This window comes from Lissotriton vulgaris, unplaced genomic scaffold (genome assembly GCF_964263255.1).
Source record: "Lissotriton vulgaris unplaced genomic scaffold, aLisVul1.2 SCAFFOLD_499, whole genome shotgun sequence".
Taxonomy (NCBI): domain Eukaryota; kingdom Metazoa; phylum Chordata; class Amphibia; order Caudata; family Salamandridae; genus Lissotriton; species Lissotriton vulgaris.
The window spans coordinates 925,186-939,836 of record NW_028247837.1 but is presented as its reverse complement, the minus strand read 5'-3'; the positions used below and the strand labels follow the sequence as shown (position 1 = coordinate 939,836).

General features: G+C 46.5%; 1 protein-coding gene across 1 annotated transcript in view; it reads left to right on the top strand.

The window, feature by feature from the left end:
• The window catches only part of PLEKHM1 (pleckstrin homology and RUN domain containing M1), a 264,142-nt gene that overhangs the window by 95,113 nt on the left and 154,378 nt on the right, over positions 1 to 14,651 (top strand). The window contains exons 2-4 of the mRNA XM_086949810.1: positions 186 to 273; positions 7,453 to 7,700; positions 10,797 to 11,438. Of these exons, the coding sequence (XP_086805936.1) occupies positions 220 to 273; positions 7,453 to 7,700; positions 10,797 to 11,438 (944 nt within the window). The 5' untranslated portion in view covers positions 186 to 219. The remainder of the gene's footprint in view (positions 1 to 185; positions 274 to 7,452; positions 7,701 to 10,796; positions 11,439 to 14,651) is intronic.

Below are 14,651 nucleotides of genomic sequence, written 5' to 3'. Positions count from 1 at the left end.
TTCTTTTCACCTGCAGTTGCGTATTACCTGGCGTAGAGAGCACCACGTCGAGAGTTGTTTCTTCATTATTTAAATACTCTTACAGAAAATGTATACAGCGTGTGGAGTCTGTTACAACAATATGCTCGAACCATTAATGTTGCAAGTTTAGGAACCGTGGCTAAGCATAGTGTTTCATCTTTTAGGTGTTGTGATTAAACTGCGAAGTGGAAGAGAGACATGCTGTCGACCCAAACGGCTGAAAATGTGTTGGACCCTAGACAAGTTAAACAGGTAAGGTAATGTCTGTGCACTCAGCCTTCAAATTATATGATGTAATAATGGCCATCCAACTCTGTTTTACTGTATTCAATGTATGGAATATGTTGGCTGTAGATCAATGGAGGAACAAGCATTTACAATGCAATGGTCTCAGCATTATTAAAGGTAGAGCTATTGGCATTGCTCATGACTTTTTTTTTTTAATCATAAATAAATGGCATTGTCATTTACGTTGCCAATAGCTTAATCGTTTGCATATCCGAGACCTATTGCATTAGCACCCACACACAGGGGGCAGGGGCAGGAGAGCAAGTACAACGAACGAGGGGGCAGGGTAGCAAGCCCAGCAAAGGGGTAGGGGAGCAGGAAGAGCAAGGGGGCAGTGGCAGGAGAGCAAGCCCAAGCAACGAGGGGCAGGGGAAGGAGAGCAAGCACAAGCAACGAGTGGGCAGGGGCAGGAGAGCAAGCACAACGAACGAGGGGGCAGGGGGCAGGAGAGCAAGCACAGCCAGGGGGCAGGAGAGCAAGCACAACCGTGGGGCAAGGGAGCAAGCACAGCGAGGGGGCAGGGGAGCAAGCACAGCGAGGGGGCAGGGGAGCAAGCACAGCGAGGGGGCAAGGGGAGCAAGCACAGCCAGGGGGCAGGGGAGCAAGCTCAGCCAGGGGGCAGGGGAGCAAGCTCAGCCAGGGGGCAGGGGAGCAAGCACAGCCAGGGGGCAGGAGAGAAAGCACAGCCAGGGGGCAGGAGAGCAAGCACAGCCAGGGGGCAGGAGAGCAAGCACAGCCAGGGGGCAGGAGAGCAAGCACAGCCAGGGGGCAGGAGAAGAGGAGCGGGTTCAAGCACCCTAACTAAAAAATATTAAATCTTCGGACCGAACTGCGCAAGCGCAGCCAACAGTCCTCGATCTAATAAACTATCACAGCCCCATGATCAAGGAAAAAAGATATGACATTGGGGTCCTAAACACAGACTGGCATCCTTAACCTTTACACCCTCAGCACTTTGCATTAGGACACCTGCAGTTTAGCTTTGGAGCTCAATGCGAGATTTCGAAAATTTCAGCTTGAGAAATGCTGCTGATTTAAAAGCCGGGACTGACCGATGTTATTCATAGCATGGCGTCATTCAAGACATGGAGTCACTTGGCAGGAAGAACTAGCTTTCTTGGGTACAGTAACAAAGTACATTTGAAATTTGGGACATGTGTATCTTAAACGCCAGTACTGCTGACATTGGAACTGGGAACCAGATTCAGTCCCGACGCACGGTCAATGTCTTGTGATCCTGGGCAAATCACAATCCCCCCCGTGCTTAAAAAAAAAAGTACTGAACGACCTTGGGACAAGTCATCCAAGCGCCCTCTCCCCTGACCCCTCTTCCGCCTGTCACATCACAGACAGGAGCAGATCTGCTGGCCAGATCCCGCCCCTCCCACTCGCACACCCTCCGCAACTGGTTTGCACTTCCAGTCGAAAAGGGGCTATGGTCTTCGGGGGGTGTAAGATGCTGCCAGAGTAGAGTTACCACATCATTGACTCTTCCTCACATAACCACCATAAGCAAACAGAAATATACAGCATATCCCTCTGTACAAAAGCATTTATTTGTACTATAGATATATACCTATATATGCATATTGCGTTGTATAAACGTGTAGAATAATAGTTTGTCATTCATGTTTGAACTGCTCTTGTGGAAAAAGGGAGACGTGCTGATGACAGAAACTCCATAGCTCAGAGACAAATGGATTGTTATTCCACTTTTAAGCGTATTTGGGACATTCTGTGATTGGAAACTAATCCCAATTTGTGAATGTGTTTTAATGTCAATAACTCATTAAACCTTAAATACATGTGCATCCATTGGTTGAATTAAATAACATAATAAGTTGCAACTAGGCAGTGAAATGCCAAACAAACACTAAAAATTAGAATGATTTGCTCTTTCTGGCCACACATCTGGCTCCGCCCACTGACCCAAGCCTCAGGTTATTCCCGCCCCCTGATCTCCGCCCACAGTTCCCCTACTTTTTCCCCCACTTCGACCACTGACTGCCAAACTCAAGGTAGAAAGTTACAAGAGTTGTTGCTCTGTAGATTTAGGCCTGCAGATTGCAGACGTCTGTATTGTTTACGTACTTTTCTCAGAAAACAAGGCCTTTTTCCAAGATTACTGATGGTTTTCAAGATAGTTTCTTGACTTACATGACTTTTAAGAGGTTGCTTCATTTCAGCCTTCGGTTCTAGAATCGAGCAATTAGTTTAGCATGAATCGAGTTTGTGTGTTAAAGCTGACCTCCGGTTCAGATACAAGTGCATGAAACTCAATTAGGAATTAATTTAGTTTCAGCCGCTTCCGTGCAGTGAGACCGGGCGGCCAGTGTCGGAAGTTACTCTGATGCATACCCTGGATGGCCTCCCATTCCTAATTCATCAGATGTGACCCCAGGGGCTCTATAGATATACTGAACAGTAATGGGACTAACTTCGACCCATGGGGTCACCACAGGATGCAAGGTTGGGGTCCCCAGTTTGTACACCCCGACCAGCTTATTAAACGCTTATTAATTGGGACCCTTACTTTGAGGAAGGAGAGGGCCCCATGGGCCCTTCGTCAAGGTGTGGGGCCCCAAGATCAAACAGGGGGCATTCTTAACCTGGCATGGCCAACTTATTATTAGCAATAACATGAATAACTTGTACATAACGATTGCAACACAGCAAGGCAAGCCTGTATGTACCATGTGCCATTTCCGTTCTGTGATGGCAGTTGAGCTGTGATGTTATGACACTGTGTGCCAAAGCCTTAGAGTGGACAGCAGCTTCCGGAGCAGACAGCCAGCTGTCACTCACAATAAAAGACCCGCACTTCTTCTCAACGTTCTACTCTGAAAAAGTAGTCATTCATCCGTAAAGCTCACATGAACGACATAGATCATGCGACGGAACTTTGTAAAATTTTTGGTTGCAAAGTTTCAATATAAAACAACAAAAAACGAGGACATCTTGCAGAAAGAAGTGGTTAAGTGTGTGAAAAAGTATGCAAACCGCACGTTCCGTGCAGCACTCTTTCCCGGGGTGAACTCTGAAATGGGTCTATGCCTGCAAAGTGTACATGATTTTTGCCAACATCGCGGGTGCGGTTTTACATTTGGGCTTCTTCCTCAGATGTGAGAGCGTGAATGTCTTGATACACTTGCAGCTCTGCCCCCCACTCCACCACACCCCCCTCCACCCGCAGGCTATCGCACACCCACCTCTCACGGTGTCTTGCACTAACCCGCTTAAAAGAATGGATTTATACTCACAATACCTCAATCTGCAGATTGGCTCTCGCCTCACAGTGAACGTTTATTACATCATCAGCAGCTGAGACAGAGTTTATCAACAAACGGTCTGGGTGCGGAGGTCTCCGGGTGGGAGCTGTGCGTGTGCATTTTAGTGAACCTATTGCACGCAACTCTCTTTTCTGACTTTCAGTATCACCCAAAGTCAATGGAACAGATTGTATTGGCTTTCTGTGGATGAAACACGGAGTGTTCAAAGCGTTACCCTTTCAAAGTTTTCTGCAGCAAGTGCAATATTTACGGGATTATCTCATTGGATTCACACCAGTGCTTCACCCGGTCTGCCTTGCACGTAAACATTACTTACAAAACGGCACCCCTTAGCACAAATTGTACCGCTTCCAGGGCACAAGTCCTAAAAATCTTGACTAGGTGACTGTCTTCACTCCAAGCGTTTCACCAACACTGCCGCCCTGCCCTCTACAGCTTCTTGAAGTCCACCGGCCCCGTCAGTCCAGCTCCACCGCAGAGAGCCCCGGAGGTATAGAAAGGCTCCGTAGCGGGCAGACACGCGCCCGTAGTCCGTCACGGCGGGTGCAGGGCAGCGCGTGGGATGAGCGCCAAATATACACATGTCCTCGCCGGCCTCCCTGTACCCTCTCACTCAGGACGGCAAAGGGGGACCTCCAGCCAGCTCACCGACCATGTGTTTCCCGGCTGCTCATTGTGCGTGCTGCGGCAGGCTTGGTGGCGGCTCCCGGACCCTTGCAGCACTCGCTCAGGCTGTTCGTGATGTTTTTAAAAATGGCGCACATTACGAGTCGACACCAGTGCTTCACCCGGTCTGCCTTGCACGTAAACATTACTTACAAAACGGCACCCCTTAGCACAAATTGTACCGCTTCCAGGGCACAAGTCCTAACAAGCGTTTCATCAACACTGCCGCCCTGCCCTCTACAGCTTCTTGAAGTCCACCGGCCCCGTCAGTCCAGCTCCACCGCAGAGAGCCCCGGATGTATAGAAAGGCTCCGTAGCGGGCAGACACGCGCCCGTAGTCAGTCACGGCGGAGTCAGGGCAGCGCACGGGGTGAGCGCCGAATATACACATGTCCTCGCCGGCCTCCCTGCACCCTCTCACCCAGGACGGCAAAGGGGGACCTCCAGCCAGCTCACCGACCATGTGTTTCCCGGCTGCTCATTGTGCGTGCTGCGGCGGGCTTGGTGGCGGCTCCCGGACCCTTGCAGCACTCGCTCAGGCTGTTCGTGATGTTTTTAAAAATGGCGCACATTGCGAGTCGACATGATTTATTTTATTACGCCATAATACATTAAAAAAATCGTGGATCCTTCCCCAAAATGCATCAAATAAAACTTTTACACAAGTTTACATGACCACGTTTCTCTGAGGCGAGCGACCATGTTTCTCCGAGGCAAGGCAGAAATGCCTCTGAGAAACCAGGGTAATTTTTCAGATTTGGGGGCGTGTTCGGTGTTCTCAGAATGGGCGTGGCCTAAAAGTGGAAAGAAGAACACCGAACACACCTCCAAATCCGAAAAGGACAGAGCCTATTCGGAGGGACAGCTCTCTCTTCCAATGGCTGGCCTCCGTTTAGGAAGCCAGCCAATGGGAGAGAGGCAAAAACAGAGGCGGGACAAATCGTACTACTAAGAGTCATTAAGTCTCGGTACTTCCGGTTCGGCCTTCGGCAGACCGGATATTACCTCGACCTAAAAATGGATAATAATGAATTACTAGTTCTACGACCTTGAAGACATCTAAGACTAACATTAGCATTTTCAAGTTTGGGTTTTAAAAATGATTAGTGACTTATAACAACACAGAAATGCTTCTTTTAAATAATGTGCCTTTACACTCTTTAATTTCTGTCACTGTGTGCACCGCAGGGTGAAGATCCAAACTCACATTTTAAGGGAAGTGGAAGTAGAGTGTGTAGCTGATCGAGCGGGTGTTACAGGCACTAAGTTTGTACTTTGCAGACTGGATGCCTGGACTAGGCATTTGTAATTTGTTGAGCGGAAGTCAGGTGCTAGCTGTACATTTGTAATTGGTCGAGTGGATTTTAGGCATTGTGTATGTAATTGGCTGAGAAGATGCCAGCGAGTTTCTGCTTGGTTGAGCTGATGCTAAGCAGAGTCAGTGAGTATGTAATTGGTTGAGAGGGATCTAGGCAGAGGCAGCGTGTATGTAATTGGTTGAGAAGATGCAAAGCACCTGCAGTGAGTATGTAATTGGTTGAGAAAATGCAAGGCAAAGCCAGCAAGTTTCTCATTAATTGTGCTGACGCCAGGCAGTCACAGTCGGTATGTAATTGGTTGAGAAGATTCTAAGCAGAGGCAGTGTAAATGTGATTGGTCGATAAGAGGCCTGGTTGATTCATTGAGTTAGTAATTGATTGCTCTTATGCTAGGCAGAGGCAGTGAGTATATAATTGGTTGAGCATGTGCTAGGAAGAAGCAGTGAGCATGTAATTGGTTGAGACGATGCCAGACCGTGGCAGTGAATTTCTAATTGTGCTGATGCTAGGCAGTGAGCTGTTGTCTTCTGGTTGCGTTGGCTCTGCTTCTGTTGACTAGAGCCTAGTCCTGGTGCACAGTAGATCCGTATGAAAATCTTACCCTTAAGATAAATATTATACTGTATTTTCCCTTGATATAGGCAGGTCCGATGGCCTGTTTTGTATGCCTAAACGTTGGCAGCCAGTGGGACAGCGGCATACCGGGAGAATGCTTCCAGGGATTACTGGAATTTTACAATTTATCTTGGCGGTCGTCCGACCCAGAGAGGAGTGAGAGTGCTAAAGTCTTTCCAGAACTTATGGAAGCCTGTGTCTAAACGTATGTGAAGAGTAGGGTTGCACTGGGTGAGTTAGCCAGTCTCGTTGATGTATTTTTAGGTTGAGCCTTAGCGGCGCATGCGCTGCTCTGAGAGGCATGCTTTATTAAAGTATGGCTCCACCCATTTTCTGCCCATCTTTTTAATTGGCTCCTGTTACTGTCATTTCTAAATGGTTGCTTTTGATTCATGAATAGGCTTAGTAGTCCCTCTTTAGTACCGTCTTGTCTGCATTTGTATCCTCCCATGAGGACTGGACTTTTTACTTGTGTGGTTACACGGTTTGTTTTATCTGCAGTCTGTGAGCACTATTTTCTTTAATGATTACCCCCTATTGTAGGCACGTAGTGCTTTCCTGCAACCGTTCCCACATTTCCTGCGGGCGCTGCGCTACGGTTTCAGCACGGCACCCACTTTTTAATTTTTATTACTGATAGAGCCAACTTTACAGACAAATACATTTTTTTTTTTTGGTCACGGTGCCCCATACCGCACTTCCACTTTAATGGCGACCGTGCACCTTTCTTTAGATGAGCTGCGTCTAAAGAATGGGGCATGGCCGCCATTAAAGAGAAAGCGCGGCATGGGGTGCTTTTAAAGACCAGCATTTGCAATGCAATAGGTCTCGCATTCACGAGAGTTCAAGCTATTGGCTTTGTAAATGGCAATGCCTTTTATTTATCTGTTTTAAAAACCAACATATGAACGTCTTTTACAGTGCCAATAGCTCAAAACTCGCAAATGCGAAAACTATTGCATTGCAAATGCTTGTTTTGCAGCCCTGCCTGTGGGACTTTTTAAGCTCGGAAGGTGGACAGCTGTGTTACTGGAGATAAGCCACCTTCTCTATGTGGAGTACCTGTTACTGTACAGATGTGTGCTTTAGAAATTCAGCATCCATGGCCAAAAACCGATCAGCACTGAAAAGCGGTTTTGGAAGAATCGGCCTGTCTCAATTCTTTGCAAATGGATCCCGTCGTAAACGAAGCACAGCTGACATAGGTGATACTTATATTTTGGAAGTAAAAAGACCCTCAATTTTTCTTGCAGTGGATTAAGAAAAAACTATCGAGCTGCTTGAAGGCCCTGCAGATTCGGTTTGTGACCTCTGATGCCGTGGTCACCAGCGATGACGGGGATGCGAACTCTCTTTGCAGTGCACTAGAAGCGGTGTTCATCCATGGGCTGAAAGCAAAGCATGTCAAGGCGGAGGCGGCAGCGCGAGGCAAGAGGCTGAGCGGGCGCTCCAGCCTACCTCAGCCCGTCTTCTGGACCCTCTTGAAATCCGTCACTCACCGGTGAGTGCCCTTTAGACTTGGTCTCCACGTTATGGGTCTGTTGAAATGTCAAAACAACGGGGCGCACTTTTACCACATCATGTGCATGACTAAAAACTATAGCCCTCCTGCCCCCCGCCCCCCTAAAACATGCAGTTAACGTGTTCAGATCAAAAGCTCATAACCTGGCTTTCTGGTTGTTTTCTTATATTGTGGTGTATAAAACTAAAGTGGAATAGGGTTGGTATTCAGAAGACAATAGCTTTTGTATGTAGTTGTTTTACTCCCCCATTCAGTGGTACTAATTGTATTAACCTTTAGAGGTTGTAAACCTGAGGTGTCTGCGTGATTTGAACATGTGATGATCATGTTGCCTAAATATTTGAATAGCAGAAACATTCGCCTACTGCTCTATTTTAAGGACTCTTGTACTGTCTCAGTGTACAAGCTGGTAAAATAGCGCAATGGGTTAAGGCACCCTCTGCGGAGAGCTGGAAAGGTAGCTTAGTGTGTAAGGCAGCCTTTGTTGAGATCATTGTCTAGCTGCTCTCATAGTCCAATGTGGCACAAACTAGAATGATGCACTGTTGCCTCAGGAGGATTATTTTTAACCTTTAAAAGGGTGAACGTAGGAGTTGGCCCTGCAAGGACTCAAACCTGCGGTCAGCAGTGTACACATGAATCGCAGCAAGAAGAACAATGTAAATCTTTTACGGAAATTTGACTTGTTGAGCTTCAGAAAGTGAATTTCTGTTGGGTGTGGTCTAAAGCAGCTGTTGCTTTAGAACGCACCTAACCTAGCTCTTGCCTTAGAAACCCTGAACGAGCTGACTCTGATCCCTGTCTATACCCACCCCTAATTAATTAAGGAGGGTCGATAGGCAGGAAAGGAAGAATCCTGAACTTTAAGACCATTTAGAAAAATGCACAACAAGGGTTTTCCATTTCTCGATATTTGTAGATTTGTTCAAATAATATCATTACAGGAAGCAAAAGGTGTTAGTCAAGGGAATTAGCGTAAACCAAATTCATAGTAAATACATTAATGTATAATAAAGAAATTAAATAAGCTCAGCATATCCGTCAATCAATCACATTAATAATAGTAAAGAGTAGATGCAGCAAAGGCCAATAGCATCTAATGTTCTCTAAGCATCAGAGTAAGGTCTAATAGGCACACATTATTTTATAATGTTCTGTGCCAAGAAACTCACAAATTCATAGCATGAAAGGAGTTGCCCCAGGAACCCATGCACACCAGCCTGGACGCTGTAGTGCAATCCTTCTCGGCTGTGCACAAGTGATCAGTTAAAATACCATAATTTACAGGCAAAGACAGCCATTGAATTAATTATGCTAACCCATTGCCTTATGGTGTTTAGAGCCAAAATGTGAATGACACTTGTGTAGACCAGTGGATGGAGAGGTCTGGCTGAAATCTCCTTTATATGTAAGCATGTCTGTATTTTTAGTATGATTTAAAAAACAAAAAACCATGAGGCTGGTGAGTTAACTGAATTGGTTTCTTGGCAGGCCGAAACAAGGGTGTGGGGGTCTTACCAACTCTAAATGTATTAACCATCCTCCATACAATTAAGGATTTTATAAGTTTATCTCTGTAGTTTACAGTGCTGATAGTGTATTCATCATTTTGCGGTTTCCTCCGGTCTGATGCCCAACACATTTCAAGAGCGTATAATTGGTTCCAAAGGGTCTGAAGAAAAGCTATCATTAAATACATTACACTTTAGAAATATTAGTTAGTGAATGCCATAAATGCCAGTCTGCCAGTAGTAACCTGTTCTTCAATTTACTTATAAACTGCTTCTGGGCATTCCTATTTATTTCCCTGCTCTCCCCTTAAGACAGAAAGTTGATCACTTTAACGCCCCAAATATTTTAGATGGGTGGGCCTGCTCAGGACTAGCGTCGGAGCGTTATGCTCTACAGAGCATGCAACTGCCACATTTGCTTGTTCTATATTTTATTGATCTATCGGATTCCTCTTTGACAAGTAACACTGCTCTTCATGTAACACTACGAAGTGCAGTAAAAGTTCCAATGAAAGCGACTCCACCCAAGGCCTTTTATCAGGCAATATCCAAATAAAGAATCTCGTATGGGCTTTCCAGTGAAAGCAAGTTCCATTTTGTCACTTCAAGCTGAAAATATACAGACAACAAATCAAAGTCTCTGACCTATTGGAATTTTCATATGCTACTTAATTGCTTTTTTGGTTTAGTAATAGCTACTATGGACTGTTCCTCGTTAGTGTGGGAGCAGCTCTTGCAATCTAAACGTGTCCCAGCTCCACAAGAAATGCCTATTGGGTTATGTGGAAAGAGAAAATGTAAACGGTTTGAAAGGGCAACAATTCATGTGTGAGGGCCATGTAGGAGCCGCGATTGTTTGGCTCGCGTGTATCTGTTAGCCAATAATTATTTCTAATACATATGTTGTCATTTGTATGCAAATGCATAAGTGGCATGAAGTGCAGATGCACTCTGCACCTCAGTCCTTTCCACATCCCTCCAATCTACTCTGAATATAGGGTGAATTGCTCCTTGCGTTAACTGTTTATGCAATGTATTTAAGCGAATGGGGCAGTTTAGACACTCATCTAGGTTCTATGAATTAGGATAATGTAATAACCCCAGCAATAGCCGGTAAATTTGCATTATACATAAACTGGTATACCTCAAGGCTACTCTGTCATGAAAACAAGGGAGGAACAGTGGAAACCTGTTCAAATTACTTACAGGCCCCCGGGGTAGAATATTTATGAGCAAAATGGGAACATTTGAAAGTGTTGCTGCTCTCAATCTATATTGATGCAAGAATAAATGCAAGATTATTTGTGTCTATTTTTTGTCCTTCTCCATTTAAAACCATGTGTTTTACATATGAAACTTTTCATGCACTTTCAACAATAAAGTCTTTTAGCCTGGTGTGCATCCAATATTGTGTTCCCTGAAAGTCTTATTCTAGTTTGATGCCAGTACCATGCTGAGCTACAACATTGTACTCATTGTTTGCAGACATGATTCAGTGCTATATTCACTAAGACTGTGTTCTTTACCCGTCTTCTAAAACCGTGTTTCTCTTTATCCGAAACAGAGATGTAATTACTGAACTGGAACATTTGAACTTCATCAACACCGATGTGGGTCGTTGCCGCGCCTGGCTGAGGCTGGCATTGAATGAGTGCCTGATGGAGTGTTACTTGATATTACTACTGCGCGAGCGGTCCAAACTAGCTGAGTTTTACCAACCAGTAGCCCTGTTGCGTGACGCTGAAGAGATTGAAGTTATCCTGAGCTATGTGCAGGGTTTGACCTCTCTGTCGTTTGAACTGTCTTACAAATCAGCAGTTTTGAATGAGTGGACTCTTACTCCATTGTCCTTGGCTGGCTTGTGCCCTTCGCCAGAGCTACAAATGGAGCCTATAATGACCTCCACCTCGCAGACACTAAGAAAGAAATCTTGGGACTCACTGTCTCAGTCATCAGGATCAGATGAGACAGACATACATCACACAGCGTTATTACCTCACAGTCACAATGAACGGAGTGGTAAATGTGGCTCTTCGACATTCAGCCTCGACACCAATGGGTCATCCCAGCTCTCTTCCAGCTTTGGCTCCGATGGTCCTTCGATCCACTGTGATTCCAAGAGCCCTGACAAATCCGAAGAGCTACTGTCATGTGACTCAGATCTGGGAACTGGCAACACAGAAGAGTCTTACACGTCTTTGCAAGAGTGAGTATCTTTAAATGATCATCAAATTAAAAGTAAATGAATTGGTATGTAAGCTGTGTTCTACAGCCATGTTTTGCTAAGGTACTTTGCTGAAAGCCTTCACATCACTGAAAGCAGAGGTATTTCACAAAGTGCCATATCGGATCAGTGGAGAGCCACATTTGCTGAAGTGGCCTGTTGCAGAGAAGTTGCAGTCACACGCCCTCTAGTGTCAGTTGAAGACAAGTCCTTTCTCCCTGGGGACAGAAGATTTGTTTCCTGGATTTCATTTCACCTAATGCTTGGATACAGACTTACAAGAACTGGAAAAAAAGTGGCAGTGGTCAGCAGCAGCAGGCAGAATCTCCGCAGCCTGCATGCTAGACACATCGCATAAGCATGCATGAATGATGATGGTGGGGCACTAGTCATAAGAAACCAGTAGCATTTTCAATCCTTTATTTATTCCATCCCAAATTCTGTATCAGCCCATTCAGAAAAAGAAGATCCCAGAAACAGTAGAGAAGTACACGTTTTTCGGTCTCGGCTAAGCGCGCGGAAGCGCGTTCTCGCCATAGACCTTTTGTCGGCGTGTCTGCTTTCCAGGAGACAATACTGGCCGCGCGCATTTCCTCTTCAAGAAGGCGATCTGTGCAGGCCACACGCACACGAACGCGCGCTGTGGCCAGCCGCTGTCTCCTGGGAAGCTCAAAACACCACACACGCATGCGCATACACACAGACACAAACACGAGCGGCCATGCACGCACACACATACAGACAGAGACACATACACACACGCGCGGACACACACACACACACACGAGTGCACCCAGCCCCCCTCCCCCCCGCCGTCGCACACATGAATACATACACAAGCACACACACATGAGTGCACCGAGACACCCCCCCCCCCCAGCCCTTTTCAACTTACCGGGTCAATTTTGGGGGACTTCGCTCTCTCGACGCACGCGGCAGGCACCGGGCATGTGCAACACTTGCGCAACCTCCTTCTGGCGGCCTCGGGGCTCTCCACCGCTCACAGGAGCCCCGTGCCGCGAGACTCTTTCACTCCGCCTGCCTCCTCTTCCCGTCCGGACGCGGCCCCGCCCCCGTCACAGGCTACTTTGCCTGACTTCCGGTGAGGCTGCGCATCGTTCATGGCGCTTCAACTCTGTGCCTTCAAAATACCCCCTCCTTCTCCCTCCCGTTGTCCGTGCCTTCCCCACCCACGCGCCATCCCTTCCGTCGTCTGTGCTGTCTCTCTGCCCACCTCTGTCATCCTCCCTCCCGTTGTCCATGCCTTCTCCGCCCGCCCTCCCGTTGTCTGTGATGTTATTTCTTTTCCCCCTATTCTGACATTAATAAACTTGTGTTTTTTTTCTTTGCTCCTTCGCAACAAGTTAGTAAATGCTTAGTCTCTGCATGATCAGTGCCGCCTTGTCGCTTCGTCAGTTTCCCGGTGTGCACAGGTTTGTTGTAAAATTAAACCTGGTGCTGGAGGTGCGGGGTGGGGGGACATCGGGCTACCATCTGCAGTGACACTCTCCTGATGGTGCTTAATCACTGCTAGTATTTCAGCCCCGCTGGGAGGGAAGGGTTGTCGAACACGTTGGTAGTGCTGGCCACCAGGTAGACATTTCCCCACATTGTCTCTGCAGGGTATCTTTAAAGATGCTAACAGGTGATAGCCCCAAATTTTGCATCTACAGGGTATTTGCAGACTAAACCCTAAATTCTTATTATGAAGCCACTCCCTGCCTGCTCACACCAGAGGCTGCATAGGACTTGGCCTTCGTGTGGCCAGTAAACTACATTTCCCACCTGCACCTTTGCAGGGTTACGTACCTCTTTTCGCATGCCTCTGCGCGCACACAAACCATGGCAGACCACAAGACAGTAGATTGGGTGTTTCTAGGGGGCCGACAGCATTTGTTCCCCTGCCTTTATGATTACCACTTTATTTGCCTCTGTGCAGCAGCAGCTTTGTCAGATGCACTGCCGCTGACTGAGGTGTTCAGGCACCTGCTGAGTTGCATGATTAGCGAATTAAGGCATTGGGGGATCTCTCTGGTGTGAGAGCTTCATTTTCGGCTGTTGGTTGGAACTGGCGGAGGGTGAGGAGGGGTGGCCGGGCGTTCGCCTGTATCTAGTTTGTGGATGAGAACTGCATGTAGTGTCCCTACTCTGAGACCAGTGTTCCCAGCAGAACATTCTATGGAAATGCCAGGCTACGCTTCCTCTAACGTGGGGCAAGCCAGGCAAAGACATTTGGGCCTCCGTTTCCACCAGGTGGAATAAGGAACTTTGTTTGCTGGTAAGTGAGCCATGATAGTGTGCATTTCGTAAATTTTTATTTTTGCAAAATTAACACACTGCACTGATCATGGATCAGTTGTTCAGAACATTTCTAAAAACATACTTTTCTGGTGCCGTCTTCCTGGTTATCTGCCTAATTTTTAAGCATTCCCCTTCCATTGTAACTTTCACTTGAATTGTTGTCCTTGTTTGTACATGAAGCCTGCCCCCATCCATACCAGTATTAAATGGAATACATTACTCATGTTTAATTGTGTATGCTTCACCTTAATTCAAAGGTGTTCGTTCAGGTATTTACAAAAATAAAGTTTCAAATACAAATCAAAACGTTTACATCAATATTTACCAGGAAAAATGTACTTTGTATTGTAAATAAAAATTGTATTAATAACTGGCAAAACCAGTTGAAGGTATTCCTTCTACATATTGCCTACAAAAATATACTATATAGCCTTATCACTAACAGCCTACACAGAAAAATTATTTAGGAGTACTACAATAGATTGTGGAAAACAATATCAAAAGCAATACCAAAAGCTCTAACTTAAATACTGCGAGACTGTGGGGTGTGGGATTCGGCGGGCCGGAATAACAGGCGAGGAGGCCAGATATAGTGCGCTATGTTTAGCGAGATTTATTGTAGACACAGGTAGGTGGGGATGAAAAGTCTCTGAACAAAAGGGGACCGATGGTGTTCCTTTGGTGAAGTCCGAGGTAGAGAAGACGTCCGGTCTGGGAGGGAAGGGAAGACCTCCTGCTGCGGGGCTGATGTCGTCAGGAAGGTGTAAGTCTTCCCTCTCTGTAGTGCCGTCGGGTCTTTGACTTCTGTTGGTGAGCCTCGGAGGTTTGGGGCGAGAGAAGAAATAGAGGACCGTTAGACTTTCGCTCCTCTCAAGCTTTACAGCTATCACCGAC